The sequence below is a fragment of the Pezoporus wallicus genome, unplaced genomic scaffold (assembly GCF_028554395.1).
Source record: "Pezoporus wallicus isolate ANWC-B61680 ecotype Strahan unplaced genomic scaffold, APGP_CSIRO_Pwel_v1 contig_13740, whole genome shotgun sequence".
NCBI lineage: Eukaryota > Metazoa > Chordata > Aves > Psittaciformes > Psittacidae > Pezoporus > Pezoporus wallicus.
In genome coordinates, this window is record NW_026639057.1 from 663270 (window position 1) to 690873 (window position 27604).

Consider the following 27604-nt stretch of genomic DNA (forward strand, 5'->3'; position numbering starts at 1 on the left):
GAACAACTGGCAGCTACAGCAGACAGCATGTGCCATGGTATTTTCACAATGGGCTTGGCACACAGAGCACTGTGCAAGAATCAACCTTCTGCTCTGGCTCCATCAGAATAAAGCCGGTGATAAAGGCCAGACTTGACTACTTGAGCTCTTCTTTTTACAAGATGCTCTTGCAGACCTCAGCATAAGGACATGTCCAAGGCCAAGCTGTAGTATGCAGTACACTGTATTCCACTCCTGTAACTGAGAAAGCTGGATTACTTATCTAAGTTACACCAAGGCTGCACTTGCCCTGGAACCACAGGGTATCAGGACAGCGGAGAGGCAGCTCAAACCCATGCGACCTGCTCAGCTCTGACTCTGCAACTACTGTCACTGTCCTAAAGACATTATAGGCTAAATTTGATGTGATACCATAAACTCAGGTAACAGATAGCCCAGTCAAGCAACAACATGGCAGAGAACAGAAGCTGTAAGTAGATGGATGAAGCATGAGCTCCAAAAACAGTTCTGCAGGCATTGGCTCACTTGTGATGAGTGAGGCATGAGGCATTCAGGAGAGTTTTAGTTGCATCTTAAAAGGTATACATTGTTCTTTTACTTTATTTACCTGATTTATAATAAGACTCTACAGAAATACTGGCATTCCTGAGGCACCCACTGCTATGCGCTGATACTGTGATACTTTCACTGCCTTTATGTGAAAAGAGAAAAAAGCCCATTAACATTCTTTTTAGTAACTTGCCATCATTTGCTTCAGAAAATGAATAATCCAAACACAAAGAATAAAAGGGATTTTTGTCTCCAAAGCAGGAAAGGAAGTATTTTTCAAACTCAAGAATGCACAACAGACCCTGGCCATGAGCCTATTGGCATCTGTGTCTTGATCCAAATGAACTTTAAGATGTCTGTTCTCCCAGAGGATATGTACTATTACAAAATAAGAAATGAAAATTCATGGCTGCTTTTAATCTATCTGAAATATGTGATACAGACACAGCATATTTTGTACTTGTTTTATACTCCTCATGTTCGTTTCAGCCTGCTGCAGCGTTATTAGGCTATTTCTATTCCTGAATCAGAGAATATAACTAATATTTCCCAGAGAACCCACCCAGGGCCACATAAAGCCATCTGCTTTTAAGTCAGCAGTGAGCTCTTCTCACAGATACAGGGTACAGACAGCTCACACTGTCACTCCAACCAATTATGCTGCTGTTTGTTTAAGTAATAAAGGAGTTTGTTCCAAACAGTTGGGTTTTTTTCCCAGCATTTGTTCTCCACATGTGGTTTGCTTCCTCGAGTATTGATTTTTCACAGTTCAGGGTTTTTTTTTCCTGCCTTTTATCCACCAGGCTAATTGCATTCTTACTCTTTTCTGTTTAATGAGAGCTGACATCCAGCTCAGTGCTCTGTAAAACAGGAAGCAATGTTATTTCCTGTTCCAAGGAGGTAACAGTTTAAACTGACCTCAGATGAATTGGACACATGGGAAATGGACAAATCCAGCCTTGTGATGAATTCAGATTTCTTCTATTGTCAGAGGGAAGATGTTGTGAAGTCCCTTTGTCCCATTCTCCTGCATCCTAAAAGGGTCTGTCACCCAGAAGAATAGCTCCTTAACCCAGCTGCCACAAACCATGCTCAGCTGTTCACAATCTCCTCCCTTGAGGAAACTGATCTCTCTCTGCTGCTTACCAGTGGGATCCCAGATCACCTTGTACGTGGAAGACTTGCTTTACACAACTAAAGCCACCAGAGCCACCTGCCAGATCCTCCATTCCCCCTCTAACACCTGCAGTCACAAACCCCCACGAAGTTAGTGCAGGTAAGGTCAGTCCATACAACATACAGCTGCAGTAACTGCCTGCCCCCTAAACTGCCTCATCTGCCCATGGATATCCCAGACTGGTTTGGGTTGGAAGGGACCTTAAAGCTCATCCAGTTCCAACCCCCTGCCATGGGCAGGGACACCTTCCACTAGACCAGGTTGATCCAAGCCCCTGTGTCCAACCTGGCCTTGAACACTGCCAGGGATGGGGCAGCCACAGCTTCTCTGGGCACCCTGTGCCAGTGCCTCAGCACCCTCACAGGGAAGAATTTCTTCTCAGTATTTATGCTATATCTCCCCTCTATCAAGTTCCTCCACATGCCCTCATCTACCTACAGAGAGCTCTCCTGCAAATATGCCAAATTCAGAATTCTGTAACAAATCCCTATTCGTTATCCTGATCAACACAGGAACTGAGGTTTCCTGAAGCAGCCCACTTTTGTAAGGAAAGGAGCCATGTCCTGACCCTCAGCTTTTCTTCTAAAGACTCAAATTAATTGTAAGAAAAGCAGTGATCACCTCTGAAAATACATACTGCTTCAATGTGGAAGTGTAATGTATGCACTGTACCTACTCCTGACTAGGCAAAGCAGCAGGAGTGAAACACAAACTCAGGTAAAAGTTGGAAAGTAAAATCTGTGTTCCCAAACCAAAGCATTCCCCCAATTTCCTGCAAGCCAGATCTGCTGAGTCAGGCACCACTCTGCTCACTGGCTCCAACTCTGACAAAGTTGCTTCTCTTACAGCAGTGAAACATGGTTTATGTTTTCCTTCGTTATGAAAATCCCTATCTGAAAACATAACAAGACTTTATAAAAGGAAGTAAAGATAAGATAGTGGTGCCAATCTGGCATCATCTCTGCCTGTCAAATGATTAACGCATTTATCACAGCTGATGAAAACACCCCAACAAAACCAATAGCTGTAAAGGGGATTCACCAGAGTCCATGAAGAGAAGAACAACCCTCCAGAGCATTTTAATGTCTAAAGCTGAAGTTTCCTCTCATGTGAGCTTGGAGTTTGAGAGCACTGAACCCTCTGCCTAGAGGATTAGGGTTTTTTTTCTTTATGCAAAGCCTTTGAAATCAGAAATTTAAACTCTTGTATGTTCAGTGATTGGGCACCTCTTGGTAGCTCTGGCTGCCTTTAATTCTGCCCTCAAGGAAACAAGTTAATATAAAAGAACTGCAGTAACATAAACTTTGTAAGAAAGGCTGATCTAAAGTTACCGAGGATTTTAGCTGGAGAAGAGGTGCTTAATGCTGCTTGGTCAAGAGAGCATAATGGGTTGAGGAAGAAAACTTCGATAAGGAGACTTCTAAAATGGTGCAAACTGAGGTAATCCTGTATTAGAGTAATGCAAAAAGTAAGTAAGAGAGCTTAATGTCACAATCTGCGCTGTATCACAGAGCTTTGCCCCCTTTCTCGTCATGATGAGCAGGGCAAATTATTTCTGCCCACTGTGGAATTTATTCAGTTACCAGATTCTAAGACATACAAATGTAAATTGAGGGACTGGGGTTTTTAGAAAAGACACCCCCTGCACACACACCTCACTGCTGGAAGAAGGAGAAGTAGAAAAAGTGTTACCTTTTAAAAATACTCAGTAAGTTATGACACAGAGAAGGTGCTGAAAGTGAAGAAGCAGCACAAGACAGATGCGTTGAGACATTGACTGGCACATAGGGTAAATGGAAGACTTTGTCCTTTACTCCATCTTCTTAAGCACTGCAGGAGAAATACAAAACTGGCAAGTTCTCTTACTCCCAAGCATACAAACAGGCTGTGAAACCTCTGCAGTACCTCCTCTAGCTACGATCAACAAGCAAAATAAACATCTAGATTTAATCTGGGATTCTCCTGTTATAATGACATGGTATCTGCAAGTGCCCAAACCTGAAAGTCCTGGGCCTGTGAAAACCCAGGGATTCCTTTGAAGGCTGGGCTTCACACTTGGGTATTCTTTCCCTTGGTAGCAAACTCCAAAGACATTTTTGCAGTGGGTTGTTTTTTTTCCCTTGCTTGGTTGGTTTTCAATATTCCTGTGCGAGCTTTCCTCCCCCTTAGAAACTGATCTCAATCTGCAGGTGAGCACATCTTACTTAAACTTCTGTGGGTATGGTCTGTGATCTGTGTCAGCCTGTTTGCACTTCAGAATTCATCTGCTTCTTTAATTAAACAGCAACAAAAACGTGTCTGTATTCAAAATCCTTGGGAAAGGCATGTTCTGAGCTGCATAACAGACATCACTAAAGCTCTCCTGCTAGTATTAGTGATTCAGGAGGACAAAGCTTGCTAATGAAAGGGTGTATCTGTAACTTTGTGCAGAGGAACAAATTGCTTTCAGTATGTAATTACTTCTGCAATCCTGTGATTCCCCTTTCTTTTAGCCCACAAGCCAAATGGCAAGACTTTAGGAAAAAGCAGTGGATACATTAGCAAACCTTGGTTTAGCTCTCTACAGAGCTAACACTGCTTTCATTTGAGAGACAGGACTCCCATCTACTACAACCCTTTGGGTAAGTCAATAAACAAGTACACAAGAGGAAACCTGGTTAATATCAGACTGTATTTTAAGAAGTGAAGGCAGGCCACATCTGTGCTATTGGAAAAGAGGGTGATGAAAGTTGATTCATCCAGATATTAAAGACCGGGGCTGAGTACAAGAGGTGCAGGCAGGTCTGAACAGTGAGTGCCTGGGCAGGAAAACGGGCAGTTGAAATTCAGTATAAATAAAGCAATGCACACAGAACAACTTTCAGCTTCACTGTGCGAAAATAAGCACTGAGTTAGTATGAAAGAAACGTAAAGAAACATCAGCTCAAGGCTAACAGGGGTCAGAAAAGCAACTGGGGAAAGGAAAGTAAAACCTGAAAATGCTCTTGCATCCTGAAAGCCTTTCAACAGGACAATTGGTATGCAGCATAGAGGAAGGATACATGGATGGCCAAAAGGTCATCCCCATGTGACACGGTTAAACAGAATGTCCTCTTCCAAGCTGTGAAGCCTGGAAGTGATCAGGCAAGGCTATAAACACCAGAAGTGCTTTGAAGCTGTTTAATGTTTCTTCCAGTAAAAAACAAACCAACAAAAAAGGCAACTAGGAGGTGTAAACCAAAACTGCAATGGGTAAGATGAAAAGGAGTAAATTTAATTCTACATGACATGTAGGTAAACTACAGCAATTCCTGACCTATGGTCAAAATGCTGTTGAGGATTCCAAAAGGGACTGGACAAATGCATGAAAGACCATCCACCAAGAAGTTTAGATGCAGACCTACCACAGTGCACATTTGTGAGCTGGAAAAGAAAATTAAACCACCTGCAGCTAGGAAAGTATTCGGGATAAACAGATGTTTGGGCCATGTTATTATTCCTTCCAATGTATCAAAGGTCAGAACATACAGTGGGCTAGCCTGATTTTGGCCTGATTCAGTGCACCCATTCTTACTGCTCAGCAATCTGTTAAGCACTCACACTAGGTAAGCAGAATGATTAACCTGAATTAGCTCATTTTATTATGATTTTAGTTAAACCAGGGAAGAGGAAATTTATGCCCAAGCTCCTCAGTCATGGCCCACATGTGTGAGGATGTGAGGTGTATATTCTGGACCGAGACGTCAGCTTATCTACTAGCAATGTCCAAGGAGTTAAAAACAGATGACTGTAGGTACCCTTCATGACAACCTGTGTAGAACAGTCAATTCAGTACATTAACATGAAATCCATGTTTACAAATCTGAGGAAGAGACACACAGAAGAACAGTAAAAGTATATTTAATTTTCTATTAAACCTCCAACCAGAATACATTTTCCCAAAACAGAACTTAAAGCTGTTACATTTCATAATGATCAACACCAGATTTTCTCAGGAGGAAGCAGGTAAAACACTGGTTATACCCCCTCTCTGCTCTCCTGGCAAACCTGATATTTTGTCCAAGGTGAAAGGTACTACAATCCTGTGAATCTCAATGCAACACTCTAGCTCCTCCTTACTTCTGGCTATTTTGTTTCTTTTTTTAATTCCAAAGAAGTAATAAGAAAAGGATTTTATAGCAAATTCCTAAAGCCTGTTCTAAAAAAAATGCTGTTACAGATCCCCTGTACAAGACCACGTTAATTTAAGCAGCAACAAATTTGCTAGAATGGAAGTCTGAAAGCATTATTACAGCTTCAAAAATATGCAACTAATGTTAATTGATATGTCAAACTATCACCTTCCTCCCTCTCTTCCCAACTAAGCTGAACAGTAAAGCAGCCTCATTCAGCTCTTTCCATATTGATTAAAACAGAATTGTCACAAATACCCACCATATACCATTTGTAAGAGTTAGTGCCTCAGTCTTAGCTTAAAACTCTTTGCCACAGAGAAACTGATGGAATATATTAAGAGAATTAAGGTCTCTAACCACATAATTTAGATGAGAGAGGTCCAATCAAACCCAGCCTGCACCATGTTATTGATAATGCCTAGTTTCATTCTACTTTTCATTGTGAAGAATATCAAGTACTAACTGTTTTCTCTAAGGAGCTCAAAGTTTAGCTTTGCCTGGCTGAAGCTGTAGATTCTGAAGTTTCATTGCCATGCCCATGTTCCCAGAGATCTTCAATTTGCCTTGAAAGAATGCCTAAAAAGAAAGAGATTCGATGAAATGAAATGCAATATTACATATTACCTCAAATGCACCCTCCATAGTTATAGGCTATTATGTGTGTGCAGGTCCTGGCCTGAGTTCAGTAACTCCAACAGTTCCAGCAGACACCAGCATTCACCAAGAAATGTATCTTCTGACATTAGACAATAAAATAGTAAACTGAGGAAGCTGTATGCTTATTATATTTGTGACACTTAAAGAGAATGAGCTTGGCATTGCTTGTGTCTTGGATTATCATAATGATGGATGTGTATACAAAGCAGGGCAGAATACCCAGTGTTTCAGTGATGACAGTTCATAGAATGAAAGCTCACTACTTCAGTTGAAGGCAATAAAGCAGTAAGTGCACAGTAGATGCCACAAATCATTTGTTACTCAAATCCCCCCCCAGCCATTGCTGTGTCTGTTACTGATTAACTCAATTTTGCTAATCTAGTCTGTGAAGCACACACTAAAGATGTGTGGTTTTTCATCCAGACTTTGTAAAAAGATGAACTGCACACACTAGAATATCCAAACTGGAGATGTAATTTGCAATTGCTTCCCAGTTTCCTATATGTACATTACAACACCTCTGTAATGTGCTTTACCTTCCAATTTCTCCTAGACACAAGTCAGTTCCTGTTATTACCAGACCAAAAACTTAAAAGAATGTTACCCCAAGCACTTCAAATTTAGAAGTACAGAACAGCAACTTAAAATTAACACAAACATCTGGTTTACTTGTGCACTATGGCTGCTTTGGACACACGGATGAACAAAAAATCCCAACCAAATAATCACAGACATTCAGTGGATGCTCACCTCGATTTCTGGTTTTCAGCATCCCGATAACTCCTTACACTAATGCCAATTATGACTGTAAAGCCCTTCAAACAGAGGGCCAGTGTTCTTCCTTTCTTAAGTCACACTGCAAACAGCAGTTTTACCCTCTCCTCTGCAAACCAAGCAATAATAATATCCCCTTTTGGATTACCTATATGATGTCTGAGATAATGTGTACCTCTTCAAGAGAGTAGATACTGTCTTTCTTGATTAATCTTACTTTGGCCAAATTGTTCAGGGGAAGTCAAGAATTATCATTCTTCAAGTCTGCCATGGCAGTTTTGGAGGGGGGATTTATTCAAATGATTTCAACTAAAACACAGCCAAAACAAACAAGTCAGACCTCTTCTCATCTTCACTATACTTACTGTCTGAGGATTCATTTTGCCAGTCATGAGGGCTAACAGATCAGTGTCTGCCATTGTAATTGTACAATCCGCCTTCTTATCTGTAAGACAGAGTTGACTATGAAGATTTAAACTGTGAGATGAAACAGCAACAGAGGCTGCAACTCTATGAAACATCTGTTGATACTACAAGTTAGCAAAATGGTACCACAGGTAAATACAAATAGCAGCCATTATAGAAGTATCAGCAAGAGCTCACAAGATCAGCAAGAGATAGCCAAGAGGCATCTGTGCCACCCTGTAGCACAGACAAGGTGCTACACCCCAATACTGAAGACAGACCTTTCTGAAGTGTGCTAAGTAAATGTATTCCTTGTAAAGAAATAATAATCTACTTGTAATCAGACAGAATGTTAACTGCACGCATTGGCAATTGTCTAAATTTGCTAGTATTTCAACTCAAAGAGATGTGTTTTCCCCTGTGATGCTCTCTGAAGATACTCATCACTGACATTTCTGGCATTTCCTGCCCTCTCCTTCCATGGGAGCAACATGTGCATTCTAAAAGCACTCATTTGAATTAACACAAAAGTTTTTAGGGTCTTATTAGAAATAAGCTGAAAACTTCTCCTCATAAGCTCCAACAGAAATCCTGATGTATATACGAAAGGGCTGAAACCTGCATGCATATTTTCATATGTTCATCTTATTATGAAAATTGACTCTTTGGTAAAATGTCCATGTAACAGAAAAAGGTGCTTTTCTTTTTGTAGTAACTTAGATCAATGAATTCCAAATCAAACCCTCTGTCATGTTTTTAATTAAAAGCTTTAAGATCCAGGTCCATGGATATATGAAATTCTGACAACTATTGTCTTTGGCTTTTTATATATCACTAGGATGCGTAACTACAGAAGTGAGACAAACCAATAAAAAAGAAGTACAATCCTATGTTTCCAAGGATTATATAAAATCCAAGAATTTTATGAGGTTCCCCACCACCACCAGTCTGTGTCTTATTTATGCCTGCCTTCTTTTTTCTAATGGGACTTGAAGTTTTTATCAGCTGTTACAGGATTGAAATCAGTCAAGTTTTATCGCTGCAGAGAAGTAACTTGATGAGATAGACCAGCTTATGGCCTACTGCTCACTTGGGAGTATTCTGTACAGTTCTGGTGTCCTCAACACAAAAAGGACATGGAACTGTTGGAACAAGTCCAGAGGAGGGCCACGAGGATGATCAGGGGACTGGAGCACCTCCCATATGAAGACAGGCTGAGAAAGTTGGGGCTGTTCAGCCTGGAGAAGAGAAGGCTGCGTGGAGACCTCATAGCAGCCTTCCAGTATCTGAAGGGGGCCTATAGGGATGCTGGGGAGGGACTCTTCATTAGAGACTGTAGTGACAGGACAAGGGGTAATGGGTTAAAACTTAAGCAGGGGAAGTTTAGATTGGATATATGGAAGAAGTTCTTTACTGTAAGGGTGGTGAGGCACTGGAATGGGTTGCCCAGGGAAGCTGTGAATGCTCCATCCCTGGCAGTGTTCAAGGCCAGGTTGGATGAGGCCTTGGGTGACATGGTTTAGTGTGAGGTGTCCCTGCCCATGGCAGGGGTTTGGAACTGGATGATCTTAAGGTCCTTCCCAACCCTAACTATTCTCTGATTCTACCAGTGTCTCCAACAAATTACATTTCTGGCCCAAATTTAAAAGGTGAGGACAAAAAAAGCCCTGAGATCTGAATGATTTCATTAGGGTTTTTTTTTAATTGTTATTCCTGCAAGAGTCATCTGACAGATCTGTCCGGAGCTTCTAAGAAAACATGCAGTTACATAGACAGAATTTAAAGATGTTTCGTTCTTGGTCCAAACATCATGGATTAGAAATGTCAGTAATAAGAAAAGATTAAAGCGAAGGTAGCTAAGTTTAGAGTCAAGGCAGCTCTATACCACTTTTGCTCAAGGTCACTACAGCTTAAACAGGGTATGAATTTATATTCTTGTCATTAGTCTGATGTGTTTTCTGCAATGACATACTAAAATAGCACTCACCTGAATTAACTGCTACGGAGCCTTTGCCATTTTTCACATCTACTATCCAAGTTGCTTCTTTCCCATCAGGACCATCTTTTATTTTGAAGGCAAAGACTCCACCAATTTTCTTGACAAACTGCTCTCCTTCCTGGAATGACCATGTAATGTGTGAATCATTCACTTACTTCAAAATAACTTTCACATAGTTTGAATGAAATGAATCTAAAACCCTTTAACCTTTCCAATAAAAGGAAATCCCCATTTCCCTCTATCAGGCTTCATTTAAACAATTTACTAAAAAATAAAGACACCCAAAAATACCAAAACAGAACCCCACAAACTATGACTATGCAGGTATGTATATTATAATCTATCAACTAAGAAGAATGACCAGTGTCCTAACAGTCTTGTCTTGATGCAAGCCTGACAAAAAGTGATTTCTTCCGCTAACCACACTTACAAAGCAAGCAACAAAGACCAAGTATAAACTTTATAGATTTCCTCATTTAGCTACAAGCTCCTCATGTACAATCTGAACCTGCCTTTTCTGAAATACACTTATGCAGGTAGGAACTGGCTGAAAAAAAGATGTTTTTAAATCATGGCACGGCATAGAAAGATTTCTGGCACAGCTGTAACATTAGTTTCAGTAAGGAGTACTGAGGAAGTGATTGATGATACTATATATCCATGAGGCTTCACACATGTCCTGTCATAAATTACAACAGGTAAAAGAAGTAGTCAAATACCTCTTCGAGCTTCTTTTCAATCTCTTTGAAGACCAAATGTGACTTAAATCCATCCACTTCTGCGCTGAGAGGCACAGCCTCAATACGGCCGGTGCTGCAATGAGAAGCCCAGTCTTTTATATCCCTTTAATCACATTTTCTGCATATTCAAATTATCATGGAGAGACCTCTCACACCGGTGAGAACAGCCACACCAAAACACTTCAGCAGGACAGAGCAAATATATGACATCTACATGAAGCTTACTATCTGATGGGCTTGATAGTCTGAATGACAACCACCTGAAGTACCTACATGTCTTTGCATGTATGGACATGACACTAATCTTATAATGATAGCAGATCATCCATCTTAAGATAAAGTAGCAAACACTACTGTCACAGCTGGTGTGAGGGGAGAGCAGCACATGCACCATCTCAGAGAAATACTTCTTTTTTTTTGGCAAAACAAATCTTTTCCTTCCCAATTCAAGTGGGTCTCAACTGTCACAAGAGGTTCTATGCATTATTCCCGATTCTCTGGAGCAGTAACCCTACGTGGCCTGAATGAACAGCATGAAACCTAATTCTTCATTTCCACAGAGGCTCCCAAAGATGAAGTATAGATATGCCCAAAGAAATGGCAATTCAAGCAGCAGGAAAAACAAGCTTACAGATATTACTATCTCCTGGCAGCACAGTTCAAAGCTGTGGTCAGGTCTGATACTGTCACAGGGACAGAATCGCTTAAGCAATGTTGCTACAACTTGTGTGGTCCTAACACTACTCCGTAGAGGTATGCAAGGGTAGCAGTAGTAGTGACTGTCTCATCTGAAGAAGGCACATCATTTTGCTAATAAACCAAGGCTGTACTAACAGGATGTGAAGCTGTAATGTGTCAAAAAAAGAACTGTTTCAAAGATTAATCCAAAACCGAATCGTCCTGCTATCATTTACCTTGATGTACATTCTTAGCAGCTATTACTAAAGTCACTAATTACAAGGTAGCTCTTAATCCAGTGATTAAGATGGGACTGTGCATTGCTGTAGAAAAACATGGCATGAAGCATCTTCATTAACATTCATGAAATGCCACCACCTTTGCCTTACTTACACAATACACATCATCACTCAATTACATAAGCAGTGTCAGGAGAGATCAACCACACTGTTTCGTTCCAAAGTCTGATTTATATATATTAGTGCAAATCCTTGTGTCAGGTGCCTCCTGCACACCAAGCCCTTGGGAGAACTAAAAGGTTTTAAGCTTCTCTAATGCAAGATCAAACTAGTATTGCTGAGATTTGAGGTGTGCCTAAGAAAGACTCTTAAAATATCTCCATACTGATGAGGGTGAAGTGAGCTGTAGTAAACGAGACTTTAAGTTCTTTCAGAAGTATTATCTATACATGCAAAGCTTTTCCTGATAGGAAGGCACTACTTCTAGTAGGACCTCAAGGTTAACAGTACACAAAGAGCAACAGATTCCCTGTTCCATACAATATTTTGTAAGACAATGCTCAAAGCAATGGAAAGCAGTATATTCCCTATAGAAATCTTTTGCTCTGTCATTTGAAACTGCACCAGCTCCCACTGCCAAGTTTTGCAAGCATGTTTGAAGGGAACCTATGAGAATCATGTATCACACATTTTCTCATGTGGTCTGCCCTCGTAAAAGTGATAGAATTGCTACAACTGACACTGTACTGTAGAAAATCACTGCTACAGCCCTTCAAAGTTCAACTGGTTTTCTCATTACCTAATCCAAAGGTTACATTGTCACCTCCCATGAATGGTACAGGCCTAGCTAAAGCAGACATTAGAAACCTGAGTTGGGAGGGGAATATTTCTATCTGGAAGTCCAATACCTGATACATTTTTGGAGCAAATATAAAGTATTGGCATCAAGCTTTAAAACTAAAACCATAATACCCACAAAGAATGGCTCAATCTTTCTAACTGAAGTTCCAAGTAAAAACATAACGGGACCTGTGTACTAAAAGAGCATCTCCTGAAATTTTGGTGTATTTACAATTCTGAAGTATCTTCTCTCAGTCTCTCCTGGCCAGAACTAGAGCAGAATGCAAGACAGCTTCATAGCAGCATTCTCCTCTCACTCTGAAGTGTGCTACTTTGCAAGTGCAAATTCTTTAGCCAGGATGGAAGGAGCAGCATGTCTGAGTGCTTTGAACACCAATGCAATACAGAGCTGAAAACAAGTCTTCATGAAACCAAACCAGTAACAATTGTAGCAGTGAAAACAGTGGGTATGTCTATTCCCATGGATGTCTGGCCTTTTCTGGCAAGTCCTTAGTTTCAATTAAATCATTTTAATGTGGCCTGGTTTGTTCTTGGATGGGTTTTTTGTTAGCTTTTTTTTTTCTGCAAACATTAGACCCTTCCTTACAGGAACTCATGTGAGCCATTCCTATGGGCCAGTCTGCTCTTTGCAGTAATTTAGAACCCACATTGCAAGAACAGACACTGCATAAGTTACAATCTCTTGTATACACCTGTGGTGCTGCAGGTACCCAACAGTTCCAATCGCTGAGCAAGTTCCAGTTTACAGTGCAATCTCTTCCTTGCACAGAGGCAAACGATAACACTAAAAATAACACATTTTGAAATGCAAAGATATGGGAGCACGGTCAGCACAAAGTGACCTTAGTTTACACCACCACTGAACCCACTGCTGAAGTTTCCAATTTTAGAATAGAATCACAGAATGGTTTGGGTTGGAAGGGACCTTAAAGCTCATCCAGTTCCACCCCTCTGCCACAGGCAGGGACACCTTCCGCTAGAGGGGGGTGCTCCAAGCCCCTGTGTCCAACCTGGCCTTGAACACTGCCAGGGATGGGGCAGCCACAGCTTCTCTGGGCACCCTGTGCCAGCGCCTCAGCACCCTCACAGGGAAGAGCTTCTGCCTAAGAGCTCATCTCAGTCTCCCCTCTGGCAGGTTAAAGCCATTCCCCCGTGTCCTGTCCCTACAGGCCCTTGTCCAAAGCCCCTCTCCAGATTTCTGTAGGCCCCTTTCTGCACTGGGAGCTGCTCTAAGGCCTCCCCTTAAGGAGCCTTCTCTTCTCCGTGCTGAAGCCCTCAGGAGCGCTCTCTCTCTGCCGTGTGAAGGATGAGCACCCTGCAGGGTCCCGCTGTCTCCTCCGGACCCAGCCGCGGCAGGGGCAGCCGCACTGCTCCCCGGGCGGGCCGGTGCCGGTGCCTCACCTGCGGTGTCCCGGGAAGCCCATGCCGTACAGCGTCACCACCGCGGCCCCGCCGAGGCCCAGGTTGTGCTGCAGCGCGACCTTTGCCCCGGGGACCTGCCGCCGCCCGGCCAGGCCGCGCAGCTGCCAGCAGAGTTCGGCGCACTGCGCCAGGCCTGAGGAATCGAGCACAGAGCGACACAAGGAACACGCAATGGGTGTGTGCCGTAAACCTCCCTCCTTGGAAAGGCGTTCGGGGACTACTAAAGATAGGATTTGGGAACGTTAATCCAGGTACACAGAAACAGCTTTTCTTGGGAGGCCCAAAACGAAGGTGGATCCCTTTCCATTACACCCCCGATTTTCAGCTGGCATTCCCCTCACTATCAACTATTTCTGCAACTGCGATCCCATTCCACCACACGTTTCTTCTTCCCTCCATCCCTTCCTCTCCTTTCTCCCAGGTAACTGTGTAGGCATCTGTATTTTACACATGGCACTGTACACACCGCTAACTGAAACGTTACAAACAGGGCAAGTAAGAGTGTTGTCATTCCAGGCACAGAGGAGAATTAACAGGTTTCATTTACACCCTCGCAGCCTCAAGGAGAGAATGTGTTCCGTGGTACAACCTGCTCTGGGATGATTTGGAAACTTAAGGTGACTTGTAGGACCTCTGATTGGCACACAGCTGGCCTCCAGACTGTTTTAGAGTGAAATTAAGCTGACAGCCTGTAGACATGGTCATTTTCTGCTCTTTAACAACTCTTTCCACACCAGTAACTGTCTCTACATGTGTTACTGAGTAACTGACAAAGACTGAACAGAAACCTAGCAATGTAATGTTCCCATCCTGTTACAGATACCCCCAGTCTCATTTACGCAGTATGTTCTCCTTCCAAAGCTGCCTAATACTCTCTCCACCCATCAACTGCAGGCTATCCAGCTGCTAAGATTAAGATCTGTTCTTTTACAAGGTCTCCTCCAGTTTTCTAACAGCTTCTCATTTCCAAACAAGGAAGGTGAATTATCCTCACAAATCCAAATACATTATATCCATTATATATGATTGCATATCCATTATATATGCTTATATATTCATTATATATACTTATATATCCATTATATATGCTTGCTCATTTGGAAGCAAGCACAGCAGTTGGAAGAAAACAAAAAAACAAAAGGAAAAAGGAAAGCCTATGTTGCTGGGAAATGATGCCTGAGCTTCCTCAGTAAACATCAGGTAAATATTTTGCCATCCAAGTGTTACAGAAATAGCTTTTATTGCAGTTAACAAGGGTACAGGCTATTCAGCTGCAGTAAAAATCTCCCAAATCTGAATTTTAAAGGATGAAAACTGCAAAATTCAAACTACATTCAGCACGAGTTGTACAATTGAGCAATTATTTAGCAAAAAGTTAAGCTGTTTTGCAGGTTGCTTTAATAACCGAGGTGGGGGGAAGCACCATAAAATTAAGTGCTCATGATCAAAAACACACTCCAAGTCTTCTGGTTTGAGCAATCCTACACGGTCAACCTGCCTTAGTTGGAAATGAGAATCAACTCCGGAGCTTCCTTCTAGTCTCATGAAACCCTCATGTTTCATACAGACAAATGCAAGTGGGAAGCATCTGCTGGCCCAAGAGCTGTATCTTGTATCTAACTGGTGTGACTAAATGACATGGTTCTGCATACCTGTAGCACCAAGTGGATGTCCCTTGGAAATCAAGCCACCGCTAGGATTAATAACCCATTTTCCTCCATAAGTGTTATCTCCTCTGTCAATCAGGTCACATGCTTTTCCTATAAAACAGTAATTACAAAAGTAATCGCTTTTAAGTGACTTTTCAATTCTGTTGTCACCAAGTTGCAAGTACCAGGTCAGTTTTGCACATCTAAATCCACAATGTGGTTTATGCCATTTCACTAATCTCTAATTAGACTAATGTCTAATGAGCCTACCATTTCAAGGTAAGTTTCACATACTATTAAGGTCAGACTGACTGAAAGGTGGTGAGAATTGCACTGTTAAATTACTACACACCAGACTTACTGGACAGTCAAGTACCACCAGAATTGTTCTTTATCTTCAATTAAAAATATTAATCTAAAAAGCTTAATGTTCTGATTTAAATAGCATCAAACATTTACTGGTTTTACTGTAGATACCATAAAAACCATGAGAAGGATGACAGTAGAAAGCAAACAATGGCAAATACTGGAAGCCCTACAAACACATGAAGTCTTCCTAAAGTTCCACAAACTTGTTTCAGTGAGAAGTTTAGACATAACGCAATACACCATCTAGTGACAGAGTATGATATTTTCCCCAATTAAAAACAAATTAGAGAAAGACTACATCAGATGGTTATTTACACAAAGCAAGAATACATTTAAATACATCAAATGTTAAAAGTAGCAATTCAATGCATTATTTATCTGAAATCTAAAAACCTCTTCAGTAGAAAACTGTAATGGTTGGACTTCCATAAAAGAACTAAACTCCACTGTCATTTAACGTGTTGTAAATCCACTCACTTCACTGAATTAAACTAATCTGGACAGATTGTGCATTGTTACCCTGTTGACTTCAGAGGCATGTTCGCAACTTGCCAACAACTCTTTTCAACAGCAAATATGTTTCAAGATTTTGAGGAAAGTCTCACTGAAGATGAGTAAAATGCCCTCTACAGGCAGTTCTTGTCTCATTTTTATCTTCTTAAAAGGAAATACAAAGATGGAGGGAAATCTTGGGGTAGGTAGCTATAAGGCCCTGAAAAGGGGGCATAACACCAATAAAGATCACAAGAGTCCTCAGTTTCCTTGTTCTGCTTCCTTAAAAGAGCCATCCTTGCACATGCTAGCCACAGAATTTCACACAGTTGCCCAACACTTTAATTAGCTTTGTAGATTTCTTCAGAAATCACAGTAAAGTGATTCTAGAGTTCGCAGGTCTTCTTTATATTGATTGATAGCTTGGCTTTGTGAGCAAAGATTTGGGAAGGGCTTTAACCATGCTTACTACAAGCATGATGACCAAGGGCATGTGGGATATCCAAATCTGGTTGGAGAAAAAGGCTGCTTAGGCAATCAGGAAGTGTCTGACCACAGCTGTCAACTCCTGAGCTAACTCGAGCTACCCATGCACTGGTCTGCCCACGTGCAACGTTGGATCTGCAGCTTCCCATGCACCTTGTCACCTACCATTGGACCCTCGCCCATCCATACAGATGGGTGAGAGTGAGCCCTTCCAGCCTGTGCAGAACTGGCCCCACCCTTTAAACCTGAGGTTTAACTGGCACGGCCTAGTTAGCTAGGACGGTGACAACAAAGTCCACAGGTCTTAGGTTCTGTAAGAGTGTCCTCTTTGATGGAAGACCATACAAGGCTAGGCGAGCTCCATCAGCCCGGGTTTGAAGATAGGAGTTTTCTTTCTCCTATGAGGAATGCCTGTCTTCGCTAAGGAAGATTCGGAAAGACCTTTACCCATGCATTCTGAACAAGACTGTCATCTCCTGGGTCAATCACAAGCAACCGATGACTCAACAGCACAACAAGCATCTAGGTAGGTTCTTAGAGGTGTTCAGTCATAAGCCCGCAGATGGTAGCCTCGCTCCTCAGCCAAGAGCACACACCAGGGGTCTGAACCTGCGGTTCCTCTCGTACTGAGTAGGGTAAAACTAACCAGTCTCACGACGGTCTAACTTCCTTTTCCCTCTTATGAAGTCAGCCAGTAAGACTTTCAAATACAGACTGGCCAATAGATAGTTCAAAGTTTTGATTGTATGAACAGATACAAAGGCATTTTTAATGCTTTCCATTTTACTAAAACAAAGCTCTCCATTGATGCTATTACCTTCTGGACAGAGTCCCAGCGCTTCGTAGGTGATGAACTCATTAACTGAGAAACAGTCATGAAGTTCGATCACATCAACATCTGCAGGTTTTAGGCCTGCTTTTTCAAAACACTTTTCAGCAGCTTTTTTAGTCATATCATAGCCAACCTGCAGCGAGAAGAAATTATACCTTAAAATATCATTAAAGACACATTAAAATTACAAGCAATTTCATTTCTACACTTAATTTTAAATGTGTTTCTATCTACCCTGAAATTGAGGTAGGAGGTGGCATTCTATTTTTTTATGCATCTTACATCACAGTTTAATATTCATACAGTATGAATTGCATAAAAAGAGATAGTATTCTAAGTCTTGATGTTGGCATGTGGAAGCTTTTCTGGCAAATATCCTCTGTTTTCTCAACCTTGCTCACAAGCTAAATTGCTCCTTTGCATGACTCAGGCAAACAGCCTTGAAACAAAGCCTCAAACTGTCTTGCTGCCTTTTTCAATCAGCCACCTAACTAGAACTGTATTTGAAACCCAAACAGGACATGACTGAAGCAGAAACTATTGGGTATTCTAATGGTTGACTTACATCCAATTATTTTTACCAGTTTGCAGTGGGATCCAGATTTCACAGTTCATGTCTTTCCCTTCATTCTACTTAACCAAGTAGTGACTATACCCAACAGGTTATTTCAGGCTCAGCATTACACAGACATAAGTAAGATTGTTTTAAATAAAGAAACCTTCTTGCTTTTCAATTAAGAGCAGCCTTTAAATAACTGGTTGAAAATGAGGGGGTTGATAGCCTGTTTATAAAGTTCTGACTATTATTCCACAACCATACCCATTGCTTCTTCCACCTGCCCAAATGAAATTACTTTTATATTTGCCACAGAGTATAATTTGTTTGCTAACTGACACGGAAATGTCTATAGTATCATTAAGACTTGCAGGTATTAAAAAACCCAACACTGAGGAGTACCAGGGAATACAGAACTGTAAACCTACCATCTTCATACAACTGTTTTCTTCAAACGTGCTTGGATAATCAGTAGCCATCACCTGGGCTAGAATTTCCACAGACTGTGGCTGCAACTTGTGCCCTTTCACAAACTCCTCACTAGCCAAAACTGCAGCTGCAGCACCATTTGATGTTGGACTGATTGGAAGAAAAATAATGATGTCAGCATTCTGTATTAGTAATGTCAATCTTCCATTGAATTATCTTTTAATGCAAACCAAAACAACCCAAAAAGGACAAACAGAAAGATACTTTGGCTGATGCCACAGAAACTATAAATTCCATCAGTGTTTGCTGGGTACTTTAAGCAATAGTCTTAACAGACATTTGAAAAGCATGACATCAAAATGCACACAAATCATTATGTTTGTTTTTTTTTCAATTTAGAAAGAATATCAAAGCTTCTACCTGGCTACAGACATTATTAGTAATAAGCCTTTCAGGAGGGTATAGGAAAGGCTGAAGAGAAGAATCAACACTTAACAGCAGTGGATGCTCATTGATAAAAGATACAGAATCAAGCGTTCAAGGCCAGGTTGGACAGAGCCTTGGGTGACATGTTCTAGTGTGAAGCATCCCTGTTCATGGCAGGGGGGTTGGAACTTGATGATTTTAAGATCCTTTCCAACCCAAACCATTCTATGGTTCTATGAATGACAAGAGAGCCCCAAAGTACTAAATATATTTCAGCTTATTGCATTATACTGTGAACAAGTACCTAGATAGTGTTTGGTCAGCACAGAGATTCCACATCTGTTTTATTTATAAGAAGTTTTCTTCAAATAATCCGTCCATTTTAATTCACATGCAAAGAAACTTTTATTTAACTAGATATCCTACCGTATTTGGCTTAACATCAAGTTTTATACCACAATGCTAAGTCCTCTCCTTACCAACACTGTAAGACAGTCAAGAAATCAAAAATCTTGCGAGAATGCAGAACTTCATCTAATGTGTACTCCTGTTGGAACTGGGAATACCTGGCAAGAACACATAGACACCATCTTTTAGTACAGCCCTTAGCAGTAGACACACTAATATCACACTATTAGGCAGATACAGAGCTGATTTTACAAAATGTAAGGCACTGGATATAGAGTTTATGCTGAGGGTCATTTTCACACCCTAAGAAATAATACACTCTAAAAATAATGCTCGGTTTTGAATGATTTTTTTAACAGCAACACATGTTCAGGGTAGAGGTAGAGTACGTAACTCACGGGTTGTTGGTTGAATGGCTATGATTCTTCCATGCAATTTTTGCAAAGTATTCCGGATTTGTCCCTGGAAGGCGAAGGAAAGCTGTGCTGAAGTGTTTGTTTACCCCAGCAGTGCTAACATAGCATTTTAAATATTGGTTTGACCTTCACAAGCATCTTTACAAGAGACTCATTGTCATATCAAGGCTTTCCTTAGAACTCATCTCAGGTCTAAAAATTAGATAAAGGCTACTAAAAAGAACTGAGTTTTAGCTAGCAGACATCCTATTTGGATATTTAACACTTACTGACATAAAAATACAGAAAATAAGTGCATTTTATTTGAGGTATGTTTCCCCTATGGAGACAGCCTGAGAAAGTTGGGGCTGTTCAGCCTGGAGAAGGCTGCATGGAGACCTCATAGAAGACTTCCAGTATCTGAAGGGGGCCTATAGGGATGCTGGGGAGGGACTCTTCATTAGGGACTGTAGTGATAGGACAAGGGGTAACAGGTTAAAACTTAAATAGGGGAAGTTTAGATTGGATATAAGGAAGAAGTTCTTTACTGTGAGGGTGGTGAGGCACTGGAATGGGTTGCTCAGGGAGGTTATGAATGCTCCATCCCTGGCAGTGTTCAAGGCCAGGCTGGACAGAGCCTTGGGTGACATGGATTAGTGTGAGGTGTCCCTGCCCATGGCACGGGGGTTGGAACTAGACGATCTTAAGGTCCTTTCCAACCCAAACTATTCTATGATTCTATTACTGAAACTTGAATACCCATTTTCCTATTGGTGCAGAACAGCTGTGGTGAAATACTGGAGTCTGTCTAAAATTTTCCCACATACTAGTCTAAAACTAAGAGCAAACAGAAGATGCTCAACCCACCAGCCTGTTATCTGGAAGCCAATTCCCTTGTCTGCTGAGGGGGTAAGAAATGGCAGTGGCAGCAGCCTAGTGCTATAGATTGAATCAAACACCCAAAAGCTTTTGTGAGGCAATTCAGTCTTAAGCCTCTCTACCTATCCTAAGACAAATGAAAAAAATGCAGGAAGTTACACAATCTTATTGCCCAGATCTTACAAAACCACAAACCATTTCATTAGCATGATTACCAGACACTCTGTATCACAGCCTTATTTTGCCTCCTGATGGTTTTGCTTGGCTACACATCACCAACTTTTCTGTAGGTAACTCTTTATCCAAATGTATTCCTGTATGTGTTAGCTGCAGTTGTAGTACTTGGGTAAAAGAAAGGACACTGAACACCATCAGTTTAAAAAAAACAAAATCCTAATAAGTTTTAATTCACTTCATTAGAAGAGGACAATGAAAAAAAAAAGATGTCTTTTAACATACCATATTTCTCCATATGTTCTTTGCCAGCATTTGCAAACATCTGAGGTGCTACAGGAGCACTTGCTAACCCATATTTATTTATCATAACTTCCAAGTGTTTGTCAATTGGATTAGTTCTGTCTGAAAACTAAAAAAGAAGAGGAAGAGTCATAAAGCAAGTCATAACTTCCTTTTCTTTACAAGATCATCACAAAACTGCTATGTATTTCAAGCAAAACAGAGGGGTTTGATATTTTCACAAGTCCACTGGACATGCCGCACTTTAGTGGCATGCGTTGAAGCATTCATAACTTCCCAACAATAAGAAAGAGTAAATAAGCAGAAAATCCATAACTGTACAATCACTGCACTGATTCATGGCAAGGACTATTCCTATATGACTTCTCGCCTCGGCTTAAAATCCTACAGTTACTGTAGTTCCAAGTTATAAAATCAACACTGTATTAGTGTTTTTAACGAAGCTTAGATGAAGCATCATAAAGCATGTTAAAAATAACTCTTCTTCCAAATCAGTTGTTAAATTTAACATTTCTCACCCAAACCTCTGCATATATAATCCAATTTGGCATTTGTGTAGTTAAATGGGCTCTAATATTGCTTGCCAGGCATAGAGGCTCTAATATTGCTTGCAATAAGGCAGAATACAAATAACCCACACAAGAAGAGACAGGTAAGAAAGGTTTACAAAAGCCATCAGTTTTTGGGAAAGTGCTCAACTGAGTAAGCATGAAGCAAAAAGCCAGAAGACCCAGATTCTTTCTTTGATTTGCTGTGTCATTTTGTTAAAGACACTTCAATTGCTCAGTGGTTCAGTATTCTACCCTGTGTTTTCATTATTCCCTGTTTACCCTGCCTTTAACATATTGACAAAATACTAAAAGCATGACATACCAGAAAAAAAATCATTCTAGAACATTCCACAAAATGTGTGTATCACAGCTGCAATCAGAATCATAAAACTCATTAAAAGTTTCTGTGGATCAAAACAATGGCTTACTTTGTAATCATCTACAGCAGCATCTTAAAGCAACTGGTTTTTATTAGCATATGCCTCAGAGAATGAGGAGGTGTATTGAATCTATGAATGTAATGAAAGTGTTTCAGACACTTACACCTGAGGCAAGGGATCCTTTTGCCATCCTCTCAAAGCCAAGGGCCAGAACACAGTCTGCCAAACCTTAAGATAAAAATTGTGACTATGTAAAACACAATGTAATGATAAATGACATTATGTACTAGCAATTATTCAATAACAAGAGATATACATAAAAACCTACCAGCTGTTCTTCCTCCTTTCTTCATTTTTGAAGGAGAGACAAATAGGGGTGGGAATTGTACTGATACAAACATATTGATACTGAAGAATGAAAGATCACTACAGGGGTTGGGTTTACTTTCGACCTGTTTGACAGCAATTATCATAGATGACCAAGCACTTACATCTCTGCTACAAATACACAAGAATCATACAGAATGTTACTATAGTTTTGATTCCAGAAACATCAGCACTTAAGTGCAAGAAAGTATCAAAGTCCACAAAGGAACTGCAGAAACAGAAGGAAAGACTCATCTGTCAGTTCAAAGCATGGTCTGTCACAAGGCATTGATCTCCTCCCCTCCCTTCCAAAAAATGCATTTGTCAAATACTGGTGTTAACTTCAAGTTAAAAAAAAGAAGAAAAAAAGCCAAGCTTTTTAACAGATTCTTTTCTCCTTTTCATCCTGCAGAGTCTAGTGTCTATAATGCAACTGCTTCTGCACTACTCCAGACAATTCTTCCAGGAAAAACTTACCTGGCTTCCTACTTACTAGGTTCATGCAGCTTCTGACACAGGAAAGAACATTTCTATCCATACACACCATCTTACTGCATCACTGACACAGTCTCTTAAGTGCACACATGATGTTCTAGTGCCCTGCTCTTTTAAGTGCTTGGTCTCATATTTGCATACATATAAGTGATCAACCTTTTCAGCTGAGTGAGGCAGAAAACACCATTTTGCCTATGAGGATAGTACACTTACAATTCGGAGTACTCACACATTCACTAGTTCCATTCTTCATTCAAGTTATATTTATAGAAATAGAGAATATGTATTACCCAGCCCCAGAACAAAACAACTCACCTCCTTCTACTAATTGTCTGGCCATGAACAAAGCAGTTGATCCAGTAGCACAGTTGTTGTTAACATTAATGATAGGAATGCCAGTCAAACCCAAACCATGATAGATTGCCCGTTGTCCACAGGTCGAATCACCTTTATGCATGGACACAACATTAAAATAAGGTACATACTCAAACTTGACTAGCAAAACAAAATCCAACCATGTGTGTGCAATGCTAGTACTTCAACACTAAACGTGAACTTCTGAACTGTCATCTTGAGTATCTCCCAAGTATCCATTGTACAAGAACCTTGGAAACAAGATGAAAATCATCATATTTTACAAACATATATTACTCCTGCTTCTGTGATAACAGGCTGTAAATAAATGGAAGATAACTGGACAGGACAGAAACATCTTACAGGTGTGGCTTGGAAGCTGCTAGAAGTATCCCAGCTGACTGACCCTACTAATGTCCTAATACAGTCATTAAGAGAGAAACAGGAAGAAAGTAAACAGAAAACTCTGTCTGGAATGGAAACAAATTTCCTCTAATAGAAACCTGACTGCTTTGAGAAACATACCAGGCATCTATGTACTGCAGTGGCAAGAAAAGGTTCAAACCAGTCACTTAACACCGTCTCCTTTCACTACATTAAGCAGTAACTGCAAGTTAAAAGCTTCTGCTAAGAGTGTCTACTAGAAAACTGGAGGGTTGTGTTGGTTTTGGCTGCTTCAGCTGCAAAGCATTATTCTGGAGCCACGCTTATGCATGTGTTTCAATAGTCTTATACAGCACATTAAATCATGGTTATCTTTCTATATACATCCATACAATTGAAAAAGCTATGAACCTCTTTCAGAGTACATCTCATCTATCACTTAGGAGTCGAGTCCAAGCACATACCTCTGTCATGTTCTTGGGCTGAAAGTGCAAGGACACATTACAGTTTTGATCCCCAGAATACCCCCTAGCAAGTCCAAGGTGGTGAACAAACAAGCATATCCACTCCAGTGTGCACACAGCATCACACAGAGAATAAATGACTTTTCAAGTGCACTGCCATAAACATTGTCATACGTAAGGTTTGCACCACCTGAATAAATACACAACCTGGTCTTGCTGAAAGAGTTACTTGCATAAAACACTGCAAGACACAACTTTATGTAAGTCTTTCCATACCCATGACTACAGCTGTAAACTCCATACATACACAGACATAGATCTGTGACCACTAAAAATAACAGATTTTTTAAAACTGAGACAGTTCTACAAAATTAAATATAACCTGAAATGGATGGGATCCCCCACACTTTATCCACACAGATGTGGACAAGCTTTATCTACACAGATGTCTGCACATGTCACATCTCAACCAAATGACATTGCTTACCGTAAACATAACCCACACATGCTTGCTCCACTTCTGAGTAATGAATCCCAGCATCAGCTAAAGCTTTTTGGCCTAGAAGAAGTTAAAGAGTTGAAAAGAAGTTCAAAATTGAAGAAAAAAACCCCACCAAACCCATCTCTCACAACCAGAACAAGCAGACCTAGAGTACTATGTATTATTCATGCATTCACAAACAAGAAAAAGAGATAGCTGTAAAAATTACTTATTATATGATGCAGATGGTTAATATAATCTTGCATCTTAATTCTCATAAAGACAATTTTGCAGTGTTTTGAGCTCTGAACAAGCTCCCTATCAGAAAGTTTCATGCATCTGTGTTCATGCACATTGTCTGTCCCAATGAAAGTACACTTGAAGAATATAGGTAGGATATAGGTAATAATATAGGACACTTAAAATAAATGTCCCAGTCAATTTTAAGCTGTCCTTCTAACCAGCACGGGAAGGCAGTGAATTGAACAGGTCAGTTATGGATTTTGTGAGGTTTTTAACAGTTTTAGATTTGCTTTTAATACATATCTATTTACTGAACAGCAGTATTCCTTCATATGTAAAAGAAAAATATTAACTGTCAGACTTAAACTAAGTGTCAGCAATCAAACTAAATGCTTCATTATTAAATTACCTGCCTCCTTAGCCATGTCAGGATAATCCATGCGCTCACTAGGCTTTGCAAACTGATGAGAAAAAACAAGGAAAACAAACAAGAAACCACACAAGAACAAATTACAGTGAGATTTCATAGCTCTTTTGCTCCAACTGGTGCATTTAACCCTTTATATTTAACTTAGAAACAGGTTTGTGAACAATCAGCTTTAAATAACCAAACAATTTCATTTAATTGACCCAAAAGCACACGCACAAAACCTGCACGATTCCCAAGTGCTACTGACAGGCCCTGTTAGCCTGTGATGGCTAACAACAGAAAATAGTACTCAGGACTGCCTTATCTCAGTGTTAAAGAAGACCCATGATTTAAATGCAGATATACAGTAACCCTGTCCAAAGCCTTTGGGTGGGACAGAGAATAACTGTCATCCTCACTGATTCATTGTAACACAAGACATAATCTTCCCTAAGGCTTTGGTAAGTATTTCCCTTCCACTTTATTTTGTTATCCTCCTCTTTGTAACAAGAAAATGCTTGGGTTTTGTATGGAACTTAATTCTGTATAAAGCCTCCCTTTCCTGAGCCCTATTCCCCTTTGCTACAAGTCCTACCACACCTTACCTCTCACCAGAGAGGTGGTATTTCTATTTTCTTTGTAGTATGACTCCTTAGAAACCACCAAGAAACATACATTGTGCATTTTTACATCATTCACAAAAGGTGTCGCTGCTAAAATACCCCACCTCATACTAACAACTTGTAGTTCTACACATTATTCGACCTTCACTGTTAGTATATAAAAAGTAATACTCTAACTGCTCACCAGCTCCAGTGGTTCACAACACTTAGCTGCACTTTCTGTAGAGCCTCATTTCCTTAATTTAGACAGAGAAACTTCGTACTGATGGTCAGAAGGAAAATCAGTCAGTGAATTGATGACTGTAAAAGTCTGTAAGAGCAATTGACGCTATCTAGGCTAATGAAGAGGGGAAAAGCGTAGTGACAATTTCTCACTAAGCTGGTAACTGAGATGATGATCCACTCATAAAAATGCAAGGCACGGTCTGTAGGACTGGCAATTACACACGCAGGAAGCACAGGCTCTTGTTTTGAGAAGGTATACTCATCTTTGGAAGACATTACATCATTAAGATTAAAAAAGAGAAAGGATACAGATTGGATATAAGGAAGGAGCTCTTTACTGTGAGGGTGGTGAGGCGCTGAAATGGGTTACCCAGGGAAGTTGTGAATGCTCCATCCCTGGCGGTGTTCAAGGCCAGGTTGGACAGAGCCTTGGGTGACATGGTTTAGTGTGAGGTGTCCCTGCCCATGGCAGGGGTTGGAACTGAATGATCTTAAGGTCCTTTCCAACCCTAACTATTCTAAAGGACTTCATGATAGAGCAGTTAAGATGCAGTTTGGTGTCTGACAACTTTTAGTTGTCTCTTCCACACTACTGTTACCTCCTTGAGCATATCACAAGTGAGTTTAAGCAATATATGAGTTTATCACCATTAAACCATGTCTTTAAGTGCCACAGCTACACGTCTTTCCAATAGCTCCAGGGACGGTGACTCCAGCACTGCCCTGGGCAGCCTGTTCCAATGCCTGAGCACCCTTTGGGGAAGGAATTTCTCTTAATATCCAATCTAAACCTCCCCTGGTGCAACCTGGGGCCACTTCTTATCCTGTCACTGGGTACCTGGGAGAAGAGACCGACATCTACCTCACGACAGCCTCCTTTCAGGTAGCTGTAGAGGAGCCGCGCTGCGTGAACTCTGTCGGCCACCAAACGACCGGAGCTGGTGTCAGTCCCCACCACAGCATCTGCAGTGCACCTGCTCTGCTGCTGCCAGTGCCCCCGGAGCCCTTCAGCTTCGGGCCCTTCAAAACACCGGGCCAAGCGGAGGCTGCAGTGACACGGCACCCCCCTGCCCGCTGTACATCTGTTACACTGACTATCCCAGCGGAGCTCCTTAATGTTTAACTTGGCCGCTGGGTCAGCTCTCACCAACCGAAGGTGAACTCTGCACGGAGCCGCTGCGGCCCAGGCCCGATCCGCAGGCCCCGGCCGGCGCCGTGCACCACAGGGGACGCGCGAAGCGGGGACGCCCGAAGGGGACCAGACCTGCTCGGGCCGACACCCCCGACACCCCCCCGCCCCCCGGCCCCGGCACAGGCACCAGGCCCCGCCGTGCCCTCCCGCACCGCCTCACCGGGCACGGCGCAGGCAGCCCCGTACCTTGGTCATGCCAACGCCCACCACGAACACCCGGCGAGGCACCATGATGGCGGCCGTGCCCCTGCACCCGCTCCCCTCCGGCCGCGCCACCGCCGACAGCCCAGCGCGAAGGGGCGGGGTGAGCGCCCGAGAGGCGTGAAGCCACCGCCCCTCCTCCTTAAACGCGCAGTGCTCCCTGCGGCGGTCTCCCGAGGCCCG

General features: G+C 41.4%; 1 protein-coding gene across 1 annotated transcript; it reads right to left on the reverse strand.

Annotated features, from left to right (window-relative positions):
* Positions 1 to 5589: 5589 nt before the first annotated feature.
* Positions 5590 to 27511, reverse strand: SCP2 (sterol carrier protein 2). The gene is made up of 16 exons (XM_057413526.1): positions 27407 to 27511; positions 25181 to 25232; positions 24535 to 24606; positions 23161 to 23292; positions 22148 to 22212; positions 21036 to 21162; positions 19701 to 19764; positions 19374 to 19460; positions 18468 to 18618; positions 17469 to 17616; positions 15308 to 15415; positions 13635 to 13788; positions 10435 to 10528; positions 9704 to 9833; positions 7677 to 7756; positions 5590 to 6456 (listed from the first exon to the last, which is right to left on the reverse strand). Exons 1-16 carry the CDS (start codon positions 27449 to 27451, stop codon positions 6361 to 6363), a joined length of 1605 nt encoding a protein of 534 aa, XP_057269509.1. The 5' UTR covers positions 27452 to 27511; the 3' UTR covers positions 5590 to 6360.
* Between the last annotated feature and the right edge of the window lie 93 nt (positions 27512 to 27604).

Excerpts from the sequence above, each read along its gene's own strand:
- SCP2 (XM_057413526.1), bottom strand. The coding sequence starts at position 27,451 with ATGGTGCCTCGCCGGGTGTTCGTGGTGGGCGTTGGCATGACCAAG. Across the intron at positions 25,233-27,406 it reads TGGGCGTTGGCATGACCAAG|TTTGCAAAGCCTAGTGAGCG; the intron begins GTACGGGGCTGC and ends TTTTCTCATCAG. Across the intron at positions 17,617-18,467 it reads AAAACAGTTGTATGAAGATG|GTTGGCTATGATATGACTAA; the intron begins GTAGGTTTACAG and ends TTCTCGCTGCAG.